The sequence below is a fragment of the Amblyraja radiata genome, chromosome 3 (genome assembly GCF_010909765.2).
Source record: "Amblyraja radiata isolate CabotCenter1 chromosome 3, sAmbRad1.1.pri, whole genome shotgun sequence".
Classification (NCBI taxonomy): Eukaryota; Metazoa; Chordata; class Chondrichthyes; order Rajiformes; family Rajidae; genus Amblyraja; species Amblyraja radiata.
The window spans coordinates 74,302,376-74,324,423 of record NC_045958.1 but is presented as its reverse complement, the minus strand read 5'-3'; the positions used below and the strand labels follow the sequence as shown (position 1 = coordinate 74,324,423).

Genomic DNA, 22,048 nt, shown 5'->3' with positions numbered 1-22,048 from the left:
CTAAATTCTTCCTTTTAAACTATGTAGCCACTCTGTGTTGGAAATTGGACTCTGCTGCCACTGCCTCTTGAGGTAGCATGCTGCAGATGACAACAATGTACTGGGTGAGCTACCTCGTCAATATGAGGTGAGCAGCTTGACAGTATGGCTCCTTCCCTTCCTCTTCAACTGTTTATACAAGAGTAAAAATGGTAAGTGTCTCATAAATTTTAGAAAAAGAACGAATAAGAATCAATGTTGAAGGTGAGAAAAGACCAGGGCCAGTCAAGGTGGTGCCTGGTGAGCCCATTGGTGGCTAGGAAATGTGTGATCTCAAAAGGAAAACCATGTGATGTACTGTGGAACTGGTAAAACGACTAGGGTGGAGAAGGGGTCAAGGGAGGAAGGGGAGGGGAGAGGAGTGTAAGTAGACGTTACTTCAAATTCGAGAATTCAGTGTTCATACTACTGGGTTGTAAGCTACCCAAGCAAAATATGAGGTGCTATTCCTCCAATTTGCATGTGGCCTCACTCTGGCAATGGAGGAGGTCCCAGGTCGAAGACTCGGTGACAGTTTTGCCGAGCATCTATACTCGATCCGCATAGGCCTACGGGATCTCCAAGTTGCCAACCATTTCAACTCCCTTCCATACTGACCTTTCTGTCCTGGCCCCCCCCGCGAGATCACACCTGAGGTAATTTGTGACCCGCCTTGATTGCTCTTGTCTCGTCTCCAGTTCTTCACCCATTCCCCCACGTTCAATGTGAAGAAGGGTCCTGACCCAAAACGTCATCCATCCTTTTTCTTCAGTGATGCTGCCTGACCCGTTGAGTCACCAGCTCTTTGTGTATATTTTTGGCATAGAGCAACATCTGCAGTTCCTTGTCTCTACTAAGAACCAATAAAAGGAGGAAGCCATTCAACTGCTTGAGCGTGTTCCGTCATTCCACACACTCCTGTCTGATCTGTGATCTTAGTTTAGTTTCAAGATACAGCATGGAAACGCCCGCCGAGCCAGCAATCCCGTACACTGACACTATCCTGCACACAAGGGACAATTTACAACTTTACCAAAGCCAATTAACCCACAAACCTGTATGTCTTTGGAGTGTGGGAGGAAACGGAGCACCTGGAGAAAACCTCCGTGGTCACGGGGAGAACATACAAACTCCGTACAGACAGCAGCATGATTGAATAATCGAATCTGGGTCCCTGGTGCTGTAATGCAGCAATTCTACCACTGCGCCACCATGCCGCCCCAACAAATCTATAGCTAACTCCATAAATCTGCAACTACTGTACTCTGTGTGCTTTTGTTTAATAAAAATCTATCAATCGCTCTCATAAATTTAATCACATCTTGCATCAATTGCTCATTGGGAAAGTAGATTTAAACTTGTTTCCACCCTCTAAGTGTATTTGTGTCTCCTGACTTCACTCCTGAAAAGTCTGGCTCTCACTTTCAGAACCAGATTCACCCACAAGCAAAAAGCTTTGTTATATCCATCACTCCACATTAATATCCAAAACAAAAACTTCAATCAAAACCTTTTTAACCTTCTAAGTTGTGGGAAACACAGTGCAAATTAGTAAATTCCTCTGCATAACTCCATATTATATCACCAAAGACTAAAAGTAGTCTAAACGTAACCATTGGATTTAAGGTAAATTTAGACTGCACACCTTCTGATGCCAATACAACCTTCATAATGTGCAGAGCACATAACTATTTCAGGTTTGGTGTATATGTGGAACACTGTTCCATTCTGATACACTGCCTCTAAAATTAGGGTGTGAAAATAAAAGAAACTGAATCGCTTTGAAATATATCTTTGAAACAATAGAGTTACATTTCCTTAACCTACTTCCAACAGGCTCAGAAAGTGCATTGTGTTGCCCCCATATCGATGTCAGAGTACCACAATACGTGCATCCCTGTACCAGTTCTGAACACCAAGCATCAGCCAGACTAAATACTGTCATTTGCTCTAAAATCCACTCATTGTCCTCTGGCAATGAATGCTGCTCAGATAATGCAACTTGATTTCATCTCACTCACTCCATTTACATGGCAGCCTTCAAAGCATTGACACATCTAAATACTCATAGAGCTAATGGATACCAATTGGACCCGCAATGATCTGGGTTCAATCTTGAGCTCTGATGCTGTCCGTGTGGAGTATACATTCACTTCCAGTAACCCAAAACTCTGGGTTAGTCGGCTAACTGTCCCTTTAAATTGCTCTTCAAGTGCAGGTGAGCAGAAAAATGGTTGATGGGGTCGTGGGAAGAATTGGGTACTAGAAAATTCATGGGGAATGAGACTGCTATGCAAGTCGGCATAGATCTCCTGCTATGTTGGAAGGAAATTTAGAAATTTCCTGTTCATTAGATTTGCTCGGGGCACTTCCTAGCATGTTTCATAAATCCATCAAATTTTGTGCATATGATGACTTCATTAATGTGCACTGTTCAATTAATTACTTCAGAACAGAAAATGCATTGAAAGGTCATGACTTGTGGAAGACTATGGAACGCTGAAGATAATGAACTATGAATGAAAGTGGCATCCCCTCATCCCCAGTGACAGAATTATAGCATGAAAGAAAAACACAAATGCCTTGTGATTTTTACATTTTTTTTAAATGGATGCTGGTTCTCTCCATAGACACAGGGGCTCCTGTGAAGCTGTAAGTGCAGCTCATGCACCCCTCTAGAGCAGACTCAATCCTGCCACTAATAACAGAAACATGGGCCACCAGTAGTCATGCAAAGTAATCAGGCCCGTTCCTGAGCTGGAGGTGAGTGGAGGCGAGTGGAGGCTTCAGAGAGGTGGTCTCCCCAGGAGGCATAAGCACTATAACCCCCATGTTCCCCTTCCCAACCCCTAACATTGCCGTTACATTACAGAGACAATGCTGACCCTTGAACTAAAAGTGTGGCATCTTCATGTCTAGAAAGCTAATTCCCTGTGAGCAATACTAATGATGCCCTGTGATGCTCTTAGAGGGAATCAATTACAACTTTTTTTCATTTCTTCATCCACTCCAGTGCTATGGATTCTGAAGAGATCAATGGGGCCAATGAGTTAGTTTACTTTACTTTACTGTCATGTGTACTGAGGCACGGTGAAAAGCTTTTGTTGCATGCTAACCAGTCAGTGGAAAGAATATACATGACTACAATCAAGCCGTCCACTGTGTTCAGATACATGATAAAGGGAATAACGTCTAGTGCAAGATAAAGTCCAATAAAGTCCGAATAAATATTTCTAGAAAATAAGAAATAAAAATGTCTTAATTAAATTGGGCAGTCAGGCCCTTAAACAGCTTAAGCAGATTATAGAGCGACGATCTGCGATTGACGCCAACAGCAAGAAACACCATGTGTACTAGCATCCTTTTATCCAAGAAAAAAGCCCTAACCATCTTATACGGCAGTTCAACTAATGACTTCAGCTGCAGTGCAGTCATAATAGTTTGAGCAACTTCACTACAATAAACTAGATAACTATTTATTAAAGCAGGAATATCCCAGTTCTGTGATTTCTGTAAGCACAGCATCCAAGTAGTGCATCTAAAATGTCTGAAGTCAATTTATTTGGCACATGTGAAAGCATGAATTAATTTGCATGTTTAAGTCGATTCCTGTGCTCAAATAACAACTGGATGCTGCACCAAGTTTTTAAAATGACCACCCTTCCCCAAATCCATTCATGTCCTTTCCAGTCTCTATTTTGGTCATCTCCTCCAGCTTGGGTCACCTCTGGCTTGTAGTCCAACGGCCTTGGATTTATAACTCAAATACATCTCTAGAGACTTGACCAAATAATCCTGGCTGCCACTCTAGTGCACTACTGAATGAATGGAGCACTGCTGAGAGCAAAGGCTGTTGTGCCTTGGAACATTTTACTAAATAACCAATGCAGTATTAAAGGTATTTCATATTAAAGTACCCAAATAATGAATGTTTAGGGCGGGGAGCTGGAGATTGCAAGTAAGACTATTTATTCAGAATGCTTTGAGTGGAGAAGATGTCTCAGCACCGTAGGTTATCAGGCCACCAACCCACGCAAATCCACCTCCACACTTCCCCTTGCCTACCTGTTTTACATGTACAAGAGCCATCGACTGGTGAACAGGCTGCTTCATTTTTACAGACACAGGTAGAGGAACAGTTAACTCCATTGGTACCAGACGGACAAGGAATCGAGCAATCAGACCCCTGCCGAAGAAGTGATACAGAGCAAGATTTAAGAGCTTTCAAAAAAAAGAAAGAAAACTGCAAATATTCTGCAATTAAATAACAATGGCTAACATAGCTAGAAATAGTAACTGCTTAAAATCACTCCACTTTTCCAAAGGGATCAGGGGAAAAAAGTGGTTTCTTCCCATAAAAAAATCCAGGGGATTGTAGGTTAATTAAACCTCTGTAAATTGTCCCTGGTTTGCAGGGAGTGAAATGCAAAAGTGGATATGAGAATATCTGTGTGAACAGGTGATCAATGGTTGGTGTGGACTTGGTGGTCCAAAGAGCCCGTTTCCGTGCTGTATCTGTAAATGACGAGGAACAGTAAAGGATGACTGGAGTCCTTTTTTAAAAATGGCAAAGCTTTGAGATGAAGGTACACAAAAATGCTGGAGAAACTCAGCGGGTGCAGCAGCATCTATGGAGCAAAGAAAATAGGCAACGTTTCGGGCCGAAACCCTTCTTCAGACGTCAGATTTTCCAGCATCTGCAGTTCCTTCTTGAAAGCTTTGAGATGATACTGTTTCCACAGATGGCACAATATCAGAACTTGGGCCTTCAATACAAGATAGTAATGGATAAATCCAATGAAGAATAGATGAAATCCCTATTTATCCGGCGAGCAGTGAGAATGTGAAATTCACTCTGTCGGGGAGTGTTTGTGAATAAGAGAAGAGATACATTTCAGGGTAGGCGAACACAAAGTTCTGGAGTAACTCAGCGGGTCAGGCGTCAGGAATAGGTGACGTTTTGGGTCGGAACCCTTCTTCTTAAACATTTAAGGGGAAGCTGGTTAAAGGAATGAAGGTGAAAGGAATGGAAGGATATATTCATATGAAGAAGGAGGAGTGGAGACAGGATTAACACGGGCAACAGATGTGAGAAACATCAGTTTTCTTGTGTGGGGGCAAGAAAGAGAAACCAGTTGCTGGAAAGAGCAACAGAAACTGAACAGACAAACAAACTTAAACAATTCATTTAAAGAGACAAAGGAAGAAAAAAAACCCCAGACTATTTTTGTGCAGAGCAGACACATCCTGTTACCTTATATCCTGGTGCACAGATGCAGTTGCCAGTTTCGCCATCGCAGTCTGCTCCGTTTTGGCAGCTGCAGATTTGACGACAAGATATACCATAAAATCCAGGAGCACATGTCTCGTTGCAGTAGAGTCCAGACCATCCGGGTTTGCAAGTACATTCGCCAGACATGGGGTGACAGCTGGTGAGGGAGGATAAAAGGCCTTTCAGTCTCGTGTAACATAGCAATAGTCTTAAGCACACAACCGTTGTGCCTGAAACACTAACTCCAGTTTCTACTGCTTGTAATCCTCTTCTTGAGTGATTATTTTAAGAGAAAAAGAATAGCTATTTGAATTATTTTCCCTTAAATTGGTTCCAGCAGTGGTTCTTTGAGCTCTTTCAGTAACGTTAATCTCAGTGACAGCGATTGCTGCCATATTTCCGACCCACAAGGGTCTGAGTGCCAGAGGCCGCATGCTTTGGGTTTCAGCTGTGTTGGCGGTCGGCACAAAGGCACAGCTGGTTGAGCTGCTGCCTCAAAGTTCCAAAGACCATGGTTCGATCCTGACCTCGAGTGCTGCCTGTGTGGAATTTTCACGTTCTCCCTGTGACAACGCGGGTTACCTCCGGGTGCTCCTGTTTCCTTCCACATCGCAAGGATTTGTAGGATAATTGACCTGTGCAAATTGCCCCTGGTGTGTAGGTAGTGGAATGATTCTGAGCGGGTGATTTATGGTTAGTGGACTCGATGGGCCAATGAGCCTGTTTCCACACTGTATCACTAAACTAAACTAAACTAAACTAATCTGAACTCATTCAATGATCTTAACAGGTCGCAGCTGAGGCTCTATCCCTGTGGAACACTAACCTTGCCACAACAGCCCAAAACTCTCCACAGCCAGTGTGGTACATTATAAAGTGTGTTCCCTGTTGTAGTGTAGAAAGAAAATGGATAATTTAACGCAGAGCAAACTCCCAGCATCAGCAATGTAACAATGACTGGATGATGCCGTTTTTTGGTGATGAGTAATAAATATTGCTCGGGCACAAAGATAAATTCTCCTTTTCTTACATGCAATAGTAGTATGGGACAACAGGTACGACCATAGTTGAAAATCACTTATGTCCTATAACACCCCTGACATTGCAGCAATCCCTCAGTACTTCTTTGCAGATTCCTCTCTACAGGTCTTTGAGGTGGGACTAGAATCCACTAACTACATGGATAGGACAGGTTAGGAGGGATATGGGGCAAACATGGGCAGGTGGGACATGTTGGTCAGTGTGGGCAAGTTGGGCCGCAGGGCCTGTTTCCACGCTGTATCACTCTATTACTCTTACTAAGTCTGCTGCCGGGACTGTAGAATTGTGGTCGCAGTTGTGCTCGCAGTCTGTCATCCAAGCAGTAATTGTAGAAGACAGCAACTGCCCCGGGGAGGTCATGAATCTCACACGTCGTGATACCTGGTCGACAGCCAGCTGTTCCCATGTGACACACCTGTCATTTTCAAGGCCGATGAGGCAGCTGTTTTAATCTTTGTAAATAAGCACATCATCCAGAGTAGTAGGAAAGAACTGCAGATGCTGGTTTAAATCGAAGGTAGAAACAAAATGCTGGACTAACTCAGCGGGACAGGCAGCATCTCTGGAGAGAAGGAATGGATGACGTTTTGGGTCAAGACCCATCCAGAGTACTATGCCCAGCACATACAGGGGCTTGTGCCAAATTAATGCCCAAGACACGATCCAATAAGCATAAATGGGCCAGATATCTCTAAATTAATTTGACATGTCTCAATTTACATCTCTGACATCGTTCTATAAAGGTTGCCCTATTGTTAATGTGCCAAGAAGCATTTTAATTTCCACTTGCAGAATAGCTGCATTATGGTTTATTGTTCCCTTTAACAATATGTTTGACTGACAGGGAGAGAAAGGCTTTGATGTTATTCAAGATTGTTCTGACCAGCTCCAAGAGCATTCACAGTGAAAGGCATTGTTCTGTTTGATAAATTACTTTACTCACAGCTTCGGTGAAGCTCGGCTACTCATATTGATTTGATCGACTTGGATAAAATATCCATTTATTTTGAACAGAAGAGTACAAGTGAGGCAGTTTTATTCTATTTGTTAGATCATTTTAAAACACAAAACCGCATTTATATGCAAGATGTATATTGTACTGTACAAGAAGAGTGAGGAGCAGATGGAGAGAAACATGGACAGAGGGAGAAAAACAGAATGTGCTGGAAAAACTCAGCAGATCAAGCAACATCTGGTAAAGTTTCTACCTGACTTGCCGAGTTACTCCAGCACTTTGTGTCTTTTCTTGGGCTTCATATAGTCAAGTCTGTGATGTTGAACTGCTCTCCTGTCATTTGGTTGATAACTTTTAGAAACAGAGTGCAATGTACAAAGGCAACTCTACAAGTGACCCACAAGGTATGGGGCCCGGGGGGGGGGGGGGGGGGGGTGATTTGTGTTCCTGTAAAACTGTCCACACCGCAAGAAAAAAACATTGTTTTTATTTATTTGGGTTTATATCCACTTAAATTTAGTGAGAGCAAATGTTTATTCTGTATCTCATTTTCTTTGGTAGACACAAAATGCTGGAGTAACTCAGCGGGTCAGGCAGCATCTCTGGAGAAAAAGGATGGGTGACATTTCTGAAGATGGGTTCTGACCCAAAATGTCACCCATTCTTTTTCTCCAGAAATGCTCCTGACCCGATGATTTACTCCTGCGCTTTGTGCCTATCTCAAGATTCAAGATTCAAGATACATTTAATTGTCACATGTGCCAGATGGCACAGTGAAATGAAATTCCCATACAGCCATACAATAAAAAAAATAAAGAACACACACTATAGAATTTGACATAAAACATCCCCACACAGCAGAATCAAAGTTTCCCACTGTGTGGGAAGGCACCAAAGTCAGTCTCTTCCTCCACTGTTCCCCGTGGTCAGGGCCTCCCCAAGCCCTCCGCAGTTACAGCTACGGGCGGCCCGATGTCCAGGACCGCTCGCCGGGGTGATACAAGTCCGACGTCGGGGCTGCGGGACGTCCTCAGCGGCGTGGAAACAGAGTCGCCCCCCTCCTACCGGAGTCGGCGGCTTCCAAAGTCCGTAGGCCGCGCCGGGTGGAGACTGCTGCTGTAGACGCTCTGCAAGGCGCCCCAGGACTCCACGATGACGGTCAGCGCCACCCGTGTTGGAAGCTCTCCGCACCAGTGCTCCACGATATTGGAGCAGCGGCCCAACGCTCCGGAGCTCCAAACGGCGACCCAAGTAGGCATCGCCCGCTCCGTGGTGACTCCAGCGCTGCGCCGCCGCTGTAGCAGCCCCGGTCCGGTTCCCGGTCCCCGGCAGGAAAGGCCGCTCCGATCCAGCTGGTAGGCCGCGAGGTGAGGGGCGAGGACGTGACTCGGAGAAATAGTCGCGTCCCCGCCAGGAAGAGACTGGGAAACGGTTTCCCCCTTACCCTGCCCCCCTCCCCCACATAGAAAAGATAAAGTTTCCCCCAACACAAAACTTTAGACTAACTAAAAATTTAAAAAAAGATTGAAATAACAGACAGGCTGTAGGTAGAGGCTGCTGCCAGTGCAGCGCCCCTAGAGGAGTATCTTTGGTATCCTCTTTGGTATCTACCAGACTCTGCAGTTCCTTTCTACTCATTTTCTTTTGCAATGTTTTGTAAATTCCGCATGGGTGAATTTCTGTAACCCGAACTGCTGTAAGGTGGGTTCACCTGCATTTCACATTGAGTACAAGAGATCAACAAAAAAAATCTACCCGAGGACTAACAATTTGCAAATAGCATGTTCAGACATTGACCCATTGGCCAAATTAGTTTTAGGCTTACCCGAGTGTAGTTTGTGGGTTGCAGGGGCAGTGCTTGTCACAGTTCATCCCGTAGATATTGTCAGGACACATGCGGGTCTGGCAGGAATCCCCCGTGAAGCCTGGCTCACACCGACATGACCCACTGATGTGGTAGCACTTGCCCCCATTGAGGCAGCTGCATCGTTCACTGCAGTTTCTACCATAAGTACCAAAGGAGCATTGATCTTGACATCTTGTAAAACAAAATGTACAAAAATTGAGGTCTTAAAAACCAGTGTGTTAATTTTAAACAATAACCTTCATCTATAATCGATGGTGCAGTCATAGATTCAGACAGTGCAGAAGTTCACTGACCATGTGCATAGGAAGGAACTGCAGATGCTGGTTTACACCGAAGATAGACACAAAATGCTGGAGTGACTCAGCTGGACAAGCAGCATCTCTGGATAGAAGTAATGGGTGATGTTTTGTGTCGAGACCCTTCTTCAGACTGAAGAAGTGTCTTAACATGAAACATCACCCATTCCTTCTCTCCAGAGATGCTGCCTGTCCTGCTGAGTTACTCTAGCATTTTGTTTCTACTTCACTGACCATGGAGTACCCTGTTACACTTGTCCTTCACCAGTTATCCTCCCCGCAATCTACCACTCACCCTACAAGGTGGGGTCAATTTAGTGGCCATTTCATTAACCAGCTGATATGAATTTGGGATGTTGAAGGAAACCAGAGTACTCGACTCGATCATAGGAAGAGCCTTCTAGCTCCACACCTGAAGGCAGCAGCGGAGCAGGGGATTGACAATAGACAATAGACAATAGGTGCAGGAGTAGGCCATTTGGCCCTTCGAGCCAGTACTGCCATTCAATGTGATCATGGCTGATCATCCCCAATCAGTACCCCGTTCCTGCCTTCTCCCCATATCCCCCGACTCCGCTATTTTTAAGAGCCCTATCTAGCTCTCTTGAAAGCATCCAGAGAACCTGCCTCCACCTCCCTCTGAGGCAGAGAATTCCACACACACCACTAAATGACTTACTCCTTATTCTTAAACTGTGGCCCCTGGTTCTGGACTCCCCCAACATCGGGAACATGTTTCCTGCCTCTAGCGTGTCCAAGCCCTTAACAATCTTATATGTTTCAATGAGATACCCTCTCATCCTTCTAAACTCCAGAGTGTACAAGCCCAGCTGCTCCATTCTCTCAGCATACGACAGTCCCGCCATCCCGGGAACTAACCTTGTAAACCTACGCTGCACTCCCTCAATAGCAAGAATGTCCTTCCTCAAATTAGGGGACCAAAACTGCACACAATACTCCAGGTGTGGTCTCACTAGGGCTCTGTACAATTGCAGAAGGACCTCTTTGCTCCTATATTCAATTCCTTTTGTTATAAAGGCCAACATGCCATTCACTTTCTACACTGCCTGCTGTACCTGCATGCTTACTTTCATAGACTGATGTACAAGGACCCCCAAATCCCGTTGTACTTCCCCTTTTCCCAACTTGACGCCATTTAGATAGTAATCTGCCTTCCTGGTTTTGCTACCAACGTGGATAACCTCACATTTATCCGCATTAAACTTCATCTGCCATGCATCTGCCCACCCCCAACCTGTCTAAGTCACCCTGCATTCTCAAAGCATCCTCCTCACAGTTCACACTGCCACCCAGCTTTGTGTCATCTGCAAATTTGCTAATGTTACTTTGAATCCCTTCATCCAAATCATTGATGTATATTGTAAATAGCTGCGGTCCCGGCACCGAGCCTTGCGGTACCCCACTAATCACTGCCTGCCATTCTGAAAGGGACCCGTTAATCCCTACTCTTTGTTTCCTGTCTGCCAACCACTTCTCTATCCATGTCAGCACTCTACCTCCAATACCATGTGCCCTAAATTTGCCCACTAATCTCCTATGTGGGAACTTATCAAATGCTTTCTGAATGTCCAGGTACACTACATCCACTGGCTCTCCCTTGTCCATTTTCCTAGTTACATCTTCAAAAAATTCCAGAAGATTAGTCAAGCATGATTTCCCCTTCGTAAATCCATGCTGACTCGGACCGATCCTGTTACTGCTATCCAAATGTTCGGCTATCTCATCTTTTATAATTGACTCCAGCATCTTCCCCACCACCAATGTCAGGCGAACTGGTCTATAATTCCCTGTTTTCTCTCTCCCGCCTTTCTTAAAAAGTGGGATAACATTAGCTACCCTCCAATCCACAGTTTGAACCCCAGTTGCTCTCTCTGTGAGGCAGGATCTCCACCAGCCCAGGCTGACTCTGCTGTGCTCCATGCCAGTGTCGGTGATTCGCTTCATCATTCAGATAACGGAATTTTACTTCCACTTCCTCTCCTTTTGTCATGGGATTTGCGTCCATTAACCACAAGTTTAAAAAACACGCTGCTGGAGGTAGCAAAAAAAAAAACCCACACTGCTAGAGGCAGTCGGCAGCTTGGGCAGTGTCTGACAAAACATCAACCACTCCACAGGTTGCCTCCACAAGTGCCGCTTGACCCACTGAGTTCCTCCAGCAGTTTGATTTTTTTTGTTTAAAAATGAACCTGCATTTCCTACTGTATCAGAACATTGCCTTTTGCACACTGCCAACTTCCCAGTATCTATTTATTATCAATTTGCATTTCTTATCACTACTACCTGCTCATCTTCTGAGAGGTTGGCAGCATTCTCTCCCTTGCTGAAAGAGTCCCTTAAATATCTCAGCCATATTTTTTTGCCTCCGTGCACATTTCACCCTCCTGTCCCTTTTTGACCGACCTCTTCTCTTCCAAGTCACTTACTATCCACCTGCGTAAAGAAGACTTTTGGGTTTCTTTTTATGTCAGCTGCCATGCTATTATTATTTCATTTGTTGCTTGTTTTATCTTGTTCACCCCCCCCTCAGCTTGTTCACCCCCCTCAGTTTATAATACTCAGCTTAGTTCCCATCTAAATAATTTCTGCAAATATAAAAATACCAAAGGTAAAGGCAGTCACTTTTTGTTTCACTATTTTTCCATCTCCTTTCTCAGCCTGGTAGCTCTGTCTTTCCCTCTTGTGGAATATATCCAGCCTGTCCCTGAAATATTTACATTTTAAACAACACATACTGCTCCGTTACAAATTTACTTGCCAGTATTTATTTATATTTTATTCTGGCCAATTTCCTGCTCCCAGTCTGCCCTCTCTGGCTTCCATGTTTCAACAAGGCCTAATGCAAACTGCATCCCATCTTTCATTGCTAATTTCTGAACTCAATGTCTATCAAATTCTCCAACTTTAGGTAACTCACCCTTTTTTTATGTCTGCATCAGAACTCTTGTCATAATTTTGGTTCATTTTTTAAAACTTTTCCAGCTTAGTGTCAGAGAGTCACACAGCATGCGTGGAAACAGGCCCTTTGGCCCAACTTGCCCACACCAAGCTCTCTATAGTTTTTTGTATAGTCTAGCCTGTGGAACATATCCTATTAACCGTACACCACTTCATATTTACTATCCCTAAACACCCACGTTAAATCTCACCCTGTCAAAGATATTCCCATTTCACGACCAGCCCCAATGCGAGGTTCGATCGTCCTGCGCGGGGGAGCTGACATCCCCCCGATGCAGGAGCTGATCACCTCGATGCGGAGGGCCTTCCGCCAGCTACGGGAATCAAGATCATCCCGTCAATGGAGGGCTCGAGGCCCCCGACCGCAGGAGAGCAAAAGGAAGAGATTGAACTTTTTTTCGCCTTCCATCACAGTGAGGAATGTGGAGGAGCCACTGTGGTGGATGTTTAAGTTAAAATGTGTTTTGTGTGTTCGGTTGATTTTTATTTGTATGACTGACTTGGCAAATTAAATTCCTCAAATGTTGCAAAACATACTTGGCTAATAAATTATTATCATGATTGTGTGATTGATTGTGATCATTCCTCAACCTTATCTGCTGTAGAAAACTAATGTGTTTTTCGAATCTTCCCCAGTTCTGAATAACAATAATAATAATAATAATAATAATAATAATAATAATAATAATAATAATAATAATAATAATAATAATAATAATAATAATATATTTTATTGTCATTGCACATAAGTGCAACGAGATTTGGTAAGCAGCTTCCATCCGATGTCATAACTTAAATAACTAATAAAATTTAGATTTAGATACCCCGAGAACATCGTTTGTAAAAATAACATTAAAACAGTAAAACAGTCAAAATAGACTAAAGTGCAGATGTGTCTGTGCGACGTGACCATCCGAGGGAGACAGTTCATGGGGGTGGGGGGCACTCAGCAGGGCCGGTTCAGAGCCGCTATAGCTCTGGGAATGACGCTGTTCCTGAGTCTGGAGGTGCAAAGTTAACAAAATGAACCAAAATGATGACAAGAGTTCTGATGCAGACATAAAAAAGGGTGAGTTACCTAAAGAGTTACCTGGAGAAGGTACTTGAATCACAATTCCAAAGATGCTGCCAGATTTGCTGTGTCTTTCTAGCATTTTTTTGGTTTTATTTTAGATTCTTGATCATCTCCTTTGAAATGAGACCATTGCCAATTAAGAAGTTTTACTCATGATTGTTCATTACTAATCTAAACATCATGACCTCAAGATGAGTTCAAAAAATGGATCTAGATTTGCGACCATATCCTGAGCTTTGTGAGGTCTTAAAACTGAAGGCGGAAATGCAGACAAGAACTCCCCTTGAATGGGGCTGATGTGAGTGGAAATAAATACAAGATGGTCACTGATAAATCCAACAGGGAAATTAGGAGAAACATTTAGATTAGATTAGATTAGATTCCTTTATTTGTCATTCAGAGCTTTCGGTCTGAACGAAATATCGTTGCCTTGTTATAATAAATAACAAAACACACAATAAACACAAATTAACATCCACCACAGTGAGTTCACCAGGCACCTCCTCACTGTGATGGAGGCAAAAGTCTTAAAGTCACTGTCTCTTCCCTCCTTGTTCTCCCTCTGCACTACCCCAAAGGGTAGTGAATATCAAATCCGCGACCACACGGGGTGGTCATGATGGGTTTATAAGGGAATTGGAGGAAGGTATGACAGGAAGAATATGGGATGAAGAGGGAGAGGAGCTTGTGCACCACAAACAACACCAATGTTGCTGAAAAGCCAGCATCCGTCATGAAAATTCAAAGTAAAATCAAATTAGCAAGAATGATGTTCATAAGCTTTGTCTTATAAATCCCTGAATCTATAATTGCCAGGCTGGGATTTTAAATTTTAAAAAGGCAAATTGTGGTTTTTTTTTAAATCTTAACTGATAATCTTACATATTTTTGGAAAGATAGTCTATTTTAAGGCAACAGTCATATCACTTAGTAACTAAAATACTACCCAGATTCAGCTGAGATGATGATTGCAGTACAACGATTCTTTGTTGGTCGGCGATTTATTTTGTCTGCGGCCCCTGGTTTAGACAATACCAACTCTATTCCCTTGGGTAATCTGGAAAAGCTCTGTGACCTTGACTAAGGCTCATCAATATAAGTGCAGGGACCCCATCCTGTTGGGATAATGTTTTGAACAATGGCGATGGATTGTGAATACCCCCATTGCATCTACAAGCATTTCATTAAAATTCTAAAAAGGGAAGAATCTAGCATACAGCACATTGTGCTGCAAATGTATGTGCCCTTTGAAATGTTTATTCATAGGTAGATCTATTAAACTTCAGGTCTTTATCACAATGTTCACAAGTCGTGTCAAGACCAAGATTTTGTGTTTTTCTATTAGCATAAATATAAATCTTTCTGTGTGCATTTCTGCAATCAGATATAAGAAACATAGAAACATTGAAAAATAGGTGCAGGAGTAGGCCATTTGGCCCTTCGAGCCAGCACCGCCATTCAATATGATCATGGCTGATCATCTAAAATCAGTACCCCGTTCCTGCTTTTTTCCCCATATCCCTTGATTCCTTTAGCCCGAAGAGCTAAAGCTAACTCTCTCTTGAAAACATCCAGTGAATTGGACACAACTGCCTTCTGTGGAAGAGAATTCCACAGATTCACAACTGTCTGGGTGAAAAGGTTTTTCCTCATCTCAGTCCTAAATGGCCCACCCCTTATTCTTGAAATGTGACACCTGGTTCTGGACTCCCCCAACATCGGGAAAATTTTTCCTGCATCTAGCCTGTCCAATCCTTTACGAATGTCATGTTTCTATAAGATCTCCTGTCATTCTTCTGAATTCCAGTGACTACAAGCCCAGTTGACCCATTCTTTCATCATATGGCAGTCCCGCCATCCCGGGAATTAACCTGGTGAAACTACGCTGCACTCCCGCAATAGCAATAATGTCCTTCCTCAAATTAGGAGACCAAAATTGCACACAATACTTCCAGGTGCGGTCACACCAAGGCCCTGTACAACTACAATAGGACCTATTTGCTCCTAAACTCAAATCCTCTCGCAATGAAGGCCAATATGCCATTAGCTTTCTTCACTGCCTGCTGTACCTGCATGCTTACTTTCAGTGACTGATGTACAAGCACATCCAGGTCTCGTTGCACCTCCCTTCTCCTAATCTGTCACCATTCAGATAATAATCTGCCTTCCAGTTCTTGCCACCAAAGTGGATAATCTCACATTCATCCACATTATACTGCATCTGCCATGCATCTGCCCACTCACCCAACCTATCCAAGTCACCCTGTAGCCTCATAGCATCCTCCTCGCAGCTCACACTGCCACCCAGCTTTGTGTCATCCGCAAACGTGGAGATGTCACATTTAATTCTCTCGTCTAAATTTTTAATATATATTGTAAATAACTGGGGTCCCAGCACCAAGCCTTGCGGCACCCCACTAGTCACTGCCTGCCAATCTGAAAAGGACCCGTTAATTCCTACTCTTCGCTTCCTGTCTGCTAACCAGTTCTCTATCCATGTCAATACCCTATCCCCAACACAATGTGCACTAATTTTGCACACTAATCTCTTGTGTGGGACCTTGTCAAATGCTTTTTGAAAGTCCACATCCACTGGCTCTCCCTATCCATTCTACTTGTTACATCCTCAAAAAAAATCTAGAAGATTAGTCAAGCATGATTTCCCCTTCATAAATCCATGCTGACTTTGACCGATCCTGTCACTGTGTTCCAAATGCGCTGCTATAACATCTTTAATAATCGATCCCAGCAACTTCCCCACTACCAATGTAAGGTTAATTGGTCGATAATTCCCTGTTTTCTCTCTCCCTCCTTTCTTAAAAAGTGGAATTACATTGGCTACCCTCTAGCTCACAGGAACTGATCCAGAGTCGAGAGAACATTGGAAAATGATCACCATTCACGATTTCTAGGGCCACCTCGAGTAAACTGGGATGCAGACCAACAGGTCCCGGGGATTTATCTGCCTTCAGTCTCAACAGTTTACCTAACACCATTTCCTGACTAATGTGGATTCCTTTCAGTTCCTCCCTCCCACGATTTCCTCGGTCCTCTAGTATTTCTGGGAGATTGTTTGTGTCTTCCTCAGTGAAGACAGAACCAAAGTACTTGTTTAACTGTTCTGACATTTCCTTGTTTCCCATTATAAATTCACCTGTCTCTGACTGTAAGGGACCTACATTTGTCTTCACTAATCCTTTCCTTTTTACTCATCTATGTCTCCACACTAAAAGGGGAAATTAGAATGTTTTTATTCCCGTTAAATAACCCAATCTTCGTTCCTCGTTCCAAAATTCAATTTTGGAAGAGTCATCTGGAATTAATTGAACCCACTGTTTGCCCAACATTTGCTCACTGGAAAGAAACTAAATTCTTGCCAAGTGCTGAATAGTCAAAAAGACAATAAAGCAAAATACAGTGAGAATTGGCCCTCACCACAAGGATTCAGGAAAATAGCCTGCAACCAACGCGATGAGTAGCAGCGGTGGGCCTCCTGATCTCCTTTGCAAATTCAGCATTAATGGCAAAGCAACTTTCTGCTGCTCTTCCAATAGAAGCAAGAAAGGTCAACAGCAAATGGCTCAAGGTTCTGCTGCTCTACCCCACCACTTCAACCAATGCAAGAGAGATACAAGGAACTGCTGATGCTGGATTACAAAAAAAGACACAAAGTGCTTTTTGTATCACAGAGGGTCAGGCAGCATCTCTGGAGAACATGGGTAGGTGACATTTCAGGTCGGGACCCTTCTTCAGACTGAAGAAGGGCCCTGACCCAAAACATCAACTATCTATTTTCTCCAGAGATTCTATCTGACCCATTGGAGTGACTCCAGCACTTTGTGTCTTACTTTAATCTAAAAATTGAGCTGGAAAATGAGTGTAAGTATGAGTGTGTGGGTGAATATGTGTGGGCATGCGTATGTACGTGTATGTGGGTTCATGTTCTCAATCCCCCTGTGGCCTTGCCTCCTCCCTCCCTCCAGGGTCATTGCACTCAAGAAATCACAATGAGATAAAGGGGCTGATTCAGACAATAGAGATACGGAGACGACCAAGACCCATTAATTGCTCCACTATTGACAACTGATTTCAGCTCCCTGAACCTTAAGCTTTGGAAATTCATCCTTATCGTTAAACCTTCCTGTTCAGTAGGTTTTAGGTCACCTGCTCTAATATCTTCCTGTGTGACTCAGTTACAAAATGTTTAATAATGCTGCTGTCACTTTGAAGCCATTTTTATAAATACAGACAATCCCTGGATAAAACTTCTGTTCATGAGAAATGTCTGCAAGCCAATTTCCCTGTCAGTCAGAAATATTTATTTTCAATAATAACCCATTTGAGTCATTTTACATATACTTGCCATAATTCGTTGAATGATCACCCTCACATCACCTATAATTACATATTTATTTGTACGTATATATATATAGTATACTATATTATATATGTATATTATATATCATATATCCATCCAGTCATTAATAAATACCATTAAATATTTTGTTGTTGTTATTATTATTATTATTATTATTATTAACATTATTAGTAGTATTATTATTAGTATTATTACTAACTAGAAAAATGCGATGGAGAATTTGTGTAAAGTTGAATTTTGCAGGTCAGGTCATAGGTAACCATATATCCATCCAGTCATTAATTAATACCATGAAATATTTTGTATTATTATTATTATTATTATTATTATTATTATTATTATTATTATTATTATTATTATTATTATTATTATTATTATTATTATTATTATTATTATTATTATTATTATTATTATTATTATTATTATTATTATCTAGAAACATGCTTTTAAAATGTGAGGGAGTATTTGTGTAAAGTCGAATTTTGCAGTTGAAGTCATGGGTAAGCTGGGGAGACTACAAGTTGCTGGTAAGGATGTCGGACCGAACCTCCAAAAGTTCTGAGGAACTGACCCATTGCAGAAGAATCTTGTAACTAGTTAAACCCACATTAAAGTGGCAGCAGGGAGCATTTCCACAAAAACCTATACTGTAAGCTACAACATCTTAGATGTAAGAAGCAGAGTAATATATACCAGAGGCGTATGTCAAGGGTAAATCACTAGGACGCACAGAGACCTCTCTTAAACATGTCTTGATTAATCGTGGCTAAAAGGATTAGGCATATACCCTCCATGAGAAAGTTAACCAGCATTTGCAGAGTTGTGACTGTTAAGAGCATGCTCTACAGCTTAGTAAGTGGCCCTACAGCATTAGTGCGGATCCATCAGTGCTGGAGTAAAGCATTAACTGTAATATGTTTAGCACAGGGAGGGAGAAGATAGCATTGCTTCCCTTATGGCCCTGTCCCACGGTACGAGTTCATTCCAAGAGCTCTCCTGAGTTTTAAAAAAAAAATCAAACTCGTGGTAAGCACGGAGAATGAACATAGCGGGTAAGTTGAAGCTCACGAACGTCCCTTAGCGGCTCGTAACGCTAACGGCAGGTACTCGGGAAGACTCGCTAACGGCAGGTAAGCTCGGGAAGACTCGTGAAGATTTTTCAACATGGTGAAAAATGTCCACGAGAGCCCTGAGTACCGACGAGCGGCCATTACCATAAATCTACGAGTTCAAATCAGGGCAAACTCGGGAGAGCTCTTGGAATGAACTCGTACTGTGGGACAGGGTCATTAAGATCCTGTTCACTACATTCTCCATGGAATTCTATCTCGGTATTTCCAGCTGCAAACTAATGGCCCAGATCTCACTGCAGTCGGGTATCTCATGTGTTATCCTGTTAGTAAGATTATTTTCCACATTCTTAAACTCAAAAAACATTTGCTGAGCACAAGCTGCTAACGGCTCGCTGAGGACAATGGGACATCCAGGGCATTAAGGAACAGTGGGCCAAGACTCATACTCAACCAACGAAAGATAAGGATTGACAACAAAATAGAGGAAAGACAGAGAAGGAAACTGAGTCAAATCAGATGCCAATAGAGAAATAAAAAAGGAAAGAAAGATAGGAGAGAACACTAGATCACAAAGGCAAATATTTTCTGAATACTTCATATTTTAGTACCTACAGGAATGAGATTTGGTTGTTTTAACCACTCCCTTTCCAGCAGGATACTAAAACCCCTCTATCTTAAAGTCCTAATGCTGTTGGTGACTAGCCCTGACATTCTGTGGGGAGTTCACATAATAATTAACAAGGAAATGCTGCAACTCCATGAAACTCGCAGAAAGTTGGGTGTTAACCATTGTTTCATGCTCAGCAGCAGTGAAAATGTAAAATCGTCACCAGTTTATGATATCTTCTTCCACTCATGTAAGTCTTCAGATAATTCAGCCCCAACAATAATAGTCCAATTAACTCATAATTACTAAAGTGCCAAAAATGTAATTGATGAAGTAGAGTTCAAAACGTGACTGTGAGATGGGGAGGTTTACAGCTGACAGAGATGGAGAAATGAAAAAATGCAAGGGAATAAACTTGAAAGAACAAAGACATTTAGTTCTTTAGTTTAGAGATACAGCGTGGAAACAGGCCCTTCGGCCCACCTAGTCCACACCGACCAGCGATCCCTGCACATTAACGCTATCCTACACACACTAGGGACAATTTACAAATTTACCAAGCCAATTAACCGACAAACCTGTACGTCTTTGGAGTGTGGGAGAAAACTGAAGATCTCGAAAAAAAACCCACACGTTCATGGGGAGAACATATAAACTCCGTATCGACAGCACCCGTAGTCGGGATCGTACTCAGGTCTCCAGCGCTGCAAACACTGCAACTCTACCGCTGTGCCACCATAACGATGTTGGGAGCGCCGCAGGTTGTTACAGATGGTGGTAGATGCGACAATGGACCTGGATGCAACCTAGAAACACTGAAGGTTGACAATACAATAATCAGAAATAATATTACCTCTCCCCTGTGTAGCCAGCTGCACACTGGCATTGTCCCGTTGATGTGTCACATTTTCCACCATTGTGACACTGACATTCCTGTGAGCAGTTTAATCCATATCTTCCCTCAGGGCATGGCTGACCACAAACGGTTCCCTTTAAAAATATTTCATTTAAACTTTAGTTCTTTTGGAATAAAACATTTTTGTTTAAATCATAGTTTTTAAACCATAAATGGCATAACATTAAATACTAAAATACTGCTAAATACTACCAAACTGATTCTTTGGAATCATGAGATTCTTTAAGGAAGCTATTGGGCAGTCTGAGCCAGTATTTAGAAAATAGATGCATCACAAATAGGAACAGGAGTCAAGATTAATTGCTTTCCTGATCAATAAGAACAGTTCCGAACCTCAAGTATTTTTACCACACAAATCCTACATTCACTGCGAGTTGTCTATCAATTTGTCAATTTCCTCATGTCTAAAACCTAAATGGCTGATTGTAGACACAACCGATTGCAGATGCTGGAACTTGAAGCAAAAATAGAAACTGCTGAAGGAAATCAGCAGGTGAGGCAGCAACTATGGAGGCAGAGGGATGGTTAAAGTCTTGGATTGAATCCTTCATCAGTTTAATGGGTGATCCCTGTTCCGGAGACAATTCCTCTGATTCTGTTTATTATTGATTAGATGTGCAATGGTGGAACATATTTTGGTGGGAAATCAAGCACTGAGGAGCAGGAAAGAATCTGCGAAGAGAGATGGACATACTAGGTGAGTAGTTAAAGAAAGTTGCAGATGGAATACATTGAGGGAACTATGAGGTTAATCAGTTTGATAGGAACCTTGCTGAGAAGCAAATAAATATTGCTGAATGCAGGATCTTGTAATGGGTCATGAAACACAGGAAGCATAAAAACATAGAAAATAGGTGCAGGAGTAGGCCATTTAGCCCTTCGAGCCAGCACCGCCATTCAATATGATCCTGGCTGATCATCCAAAATCAGTACCCCGTTCCTGCTTTCTCCCCATATCCCTTAATTCCATTAGCTAAGAGCTATATCTAACTCTCTCTTGAAATCATCCAGTGAATTGGCCTTCACCAGTGGCGGACTGGGTCTAAAAATATTGGTTGCCAGGAGATAAAGGGGGCCCACTTCATCAGGGGCCCACTTGATATAGGGGGCCCACTTCATCAGGGGCCCACTTGCCATCGGGCAAGCTGACACCCTGGCCAGTCCGCCACTGGCCTTCACTGCGTTGTGTGGCGGAGAATTCCACAGATTCACAACTCTCTGGGTGAAAATGTTTTTCCTTATCTCAGTCCTAAATGGCCCACCCCTTATTCTTAAACTGTGACCCCTGGTTCTGGACTCCCCCAACATCGGTAACATTTCTTCCTGCATCTAGCCTGTCCAATCCTTTAAGAATTTTATATGTTTCTATAAGATGCCCTCTCATCCTTCTAAATTCCAATGAATATAAGCCCAGTCGATGCATTCTTTCATCATATATCTGTCCTGACGCATGTCGAGGCCTGATCAACCTGGAATAGACTGGGTGACAACCAAGACTAGTTTGGTGACTACTGGAGAGACAGTTGACCTCACGGAAAGACGGCACCCGGGACAGGCTGGGTTAGCACCCC

General features: G+C 42.8%; 1 protein-coding gene across 1 annotated transcript in view; it reads right to left on the bottom strand.

The window, feature by feature from the left end:
- Positions 1-22,048, bottom strand: part of megf10 (multiple EGF like domains 10) — a 174,848-nt gene that overhangs the window by 54,520 nt on the left and 98,280 nt on the right. The window contains exons 8-11 of the mRNA XM_033018083.1: positions 20,415-20,551; positions 9,112-9,324; positions 5,273-5,447; positions 4,084-4,204 (exon numbers count right to left, since the gene is read on the bottom strand). Of these exons, the coding sequence (XP_032873974.1) occupies positions 4,084-4,204; positions 5,273-5,447; positions 9,112-9,324; positions 20,415-20,551 (646 nt within the window). The remainder of the gene's footprint in view (positions 1-4,083; positions 4,205-5,272; positions 5,448-9,111; positions 9,325-20,414; positions 20,552-22,048) is intronic.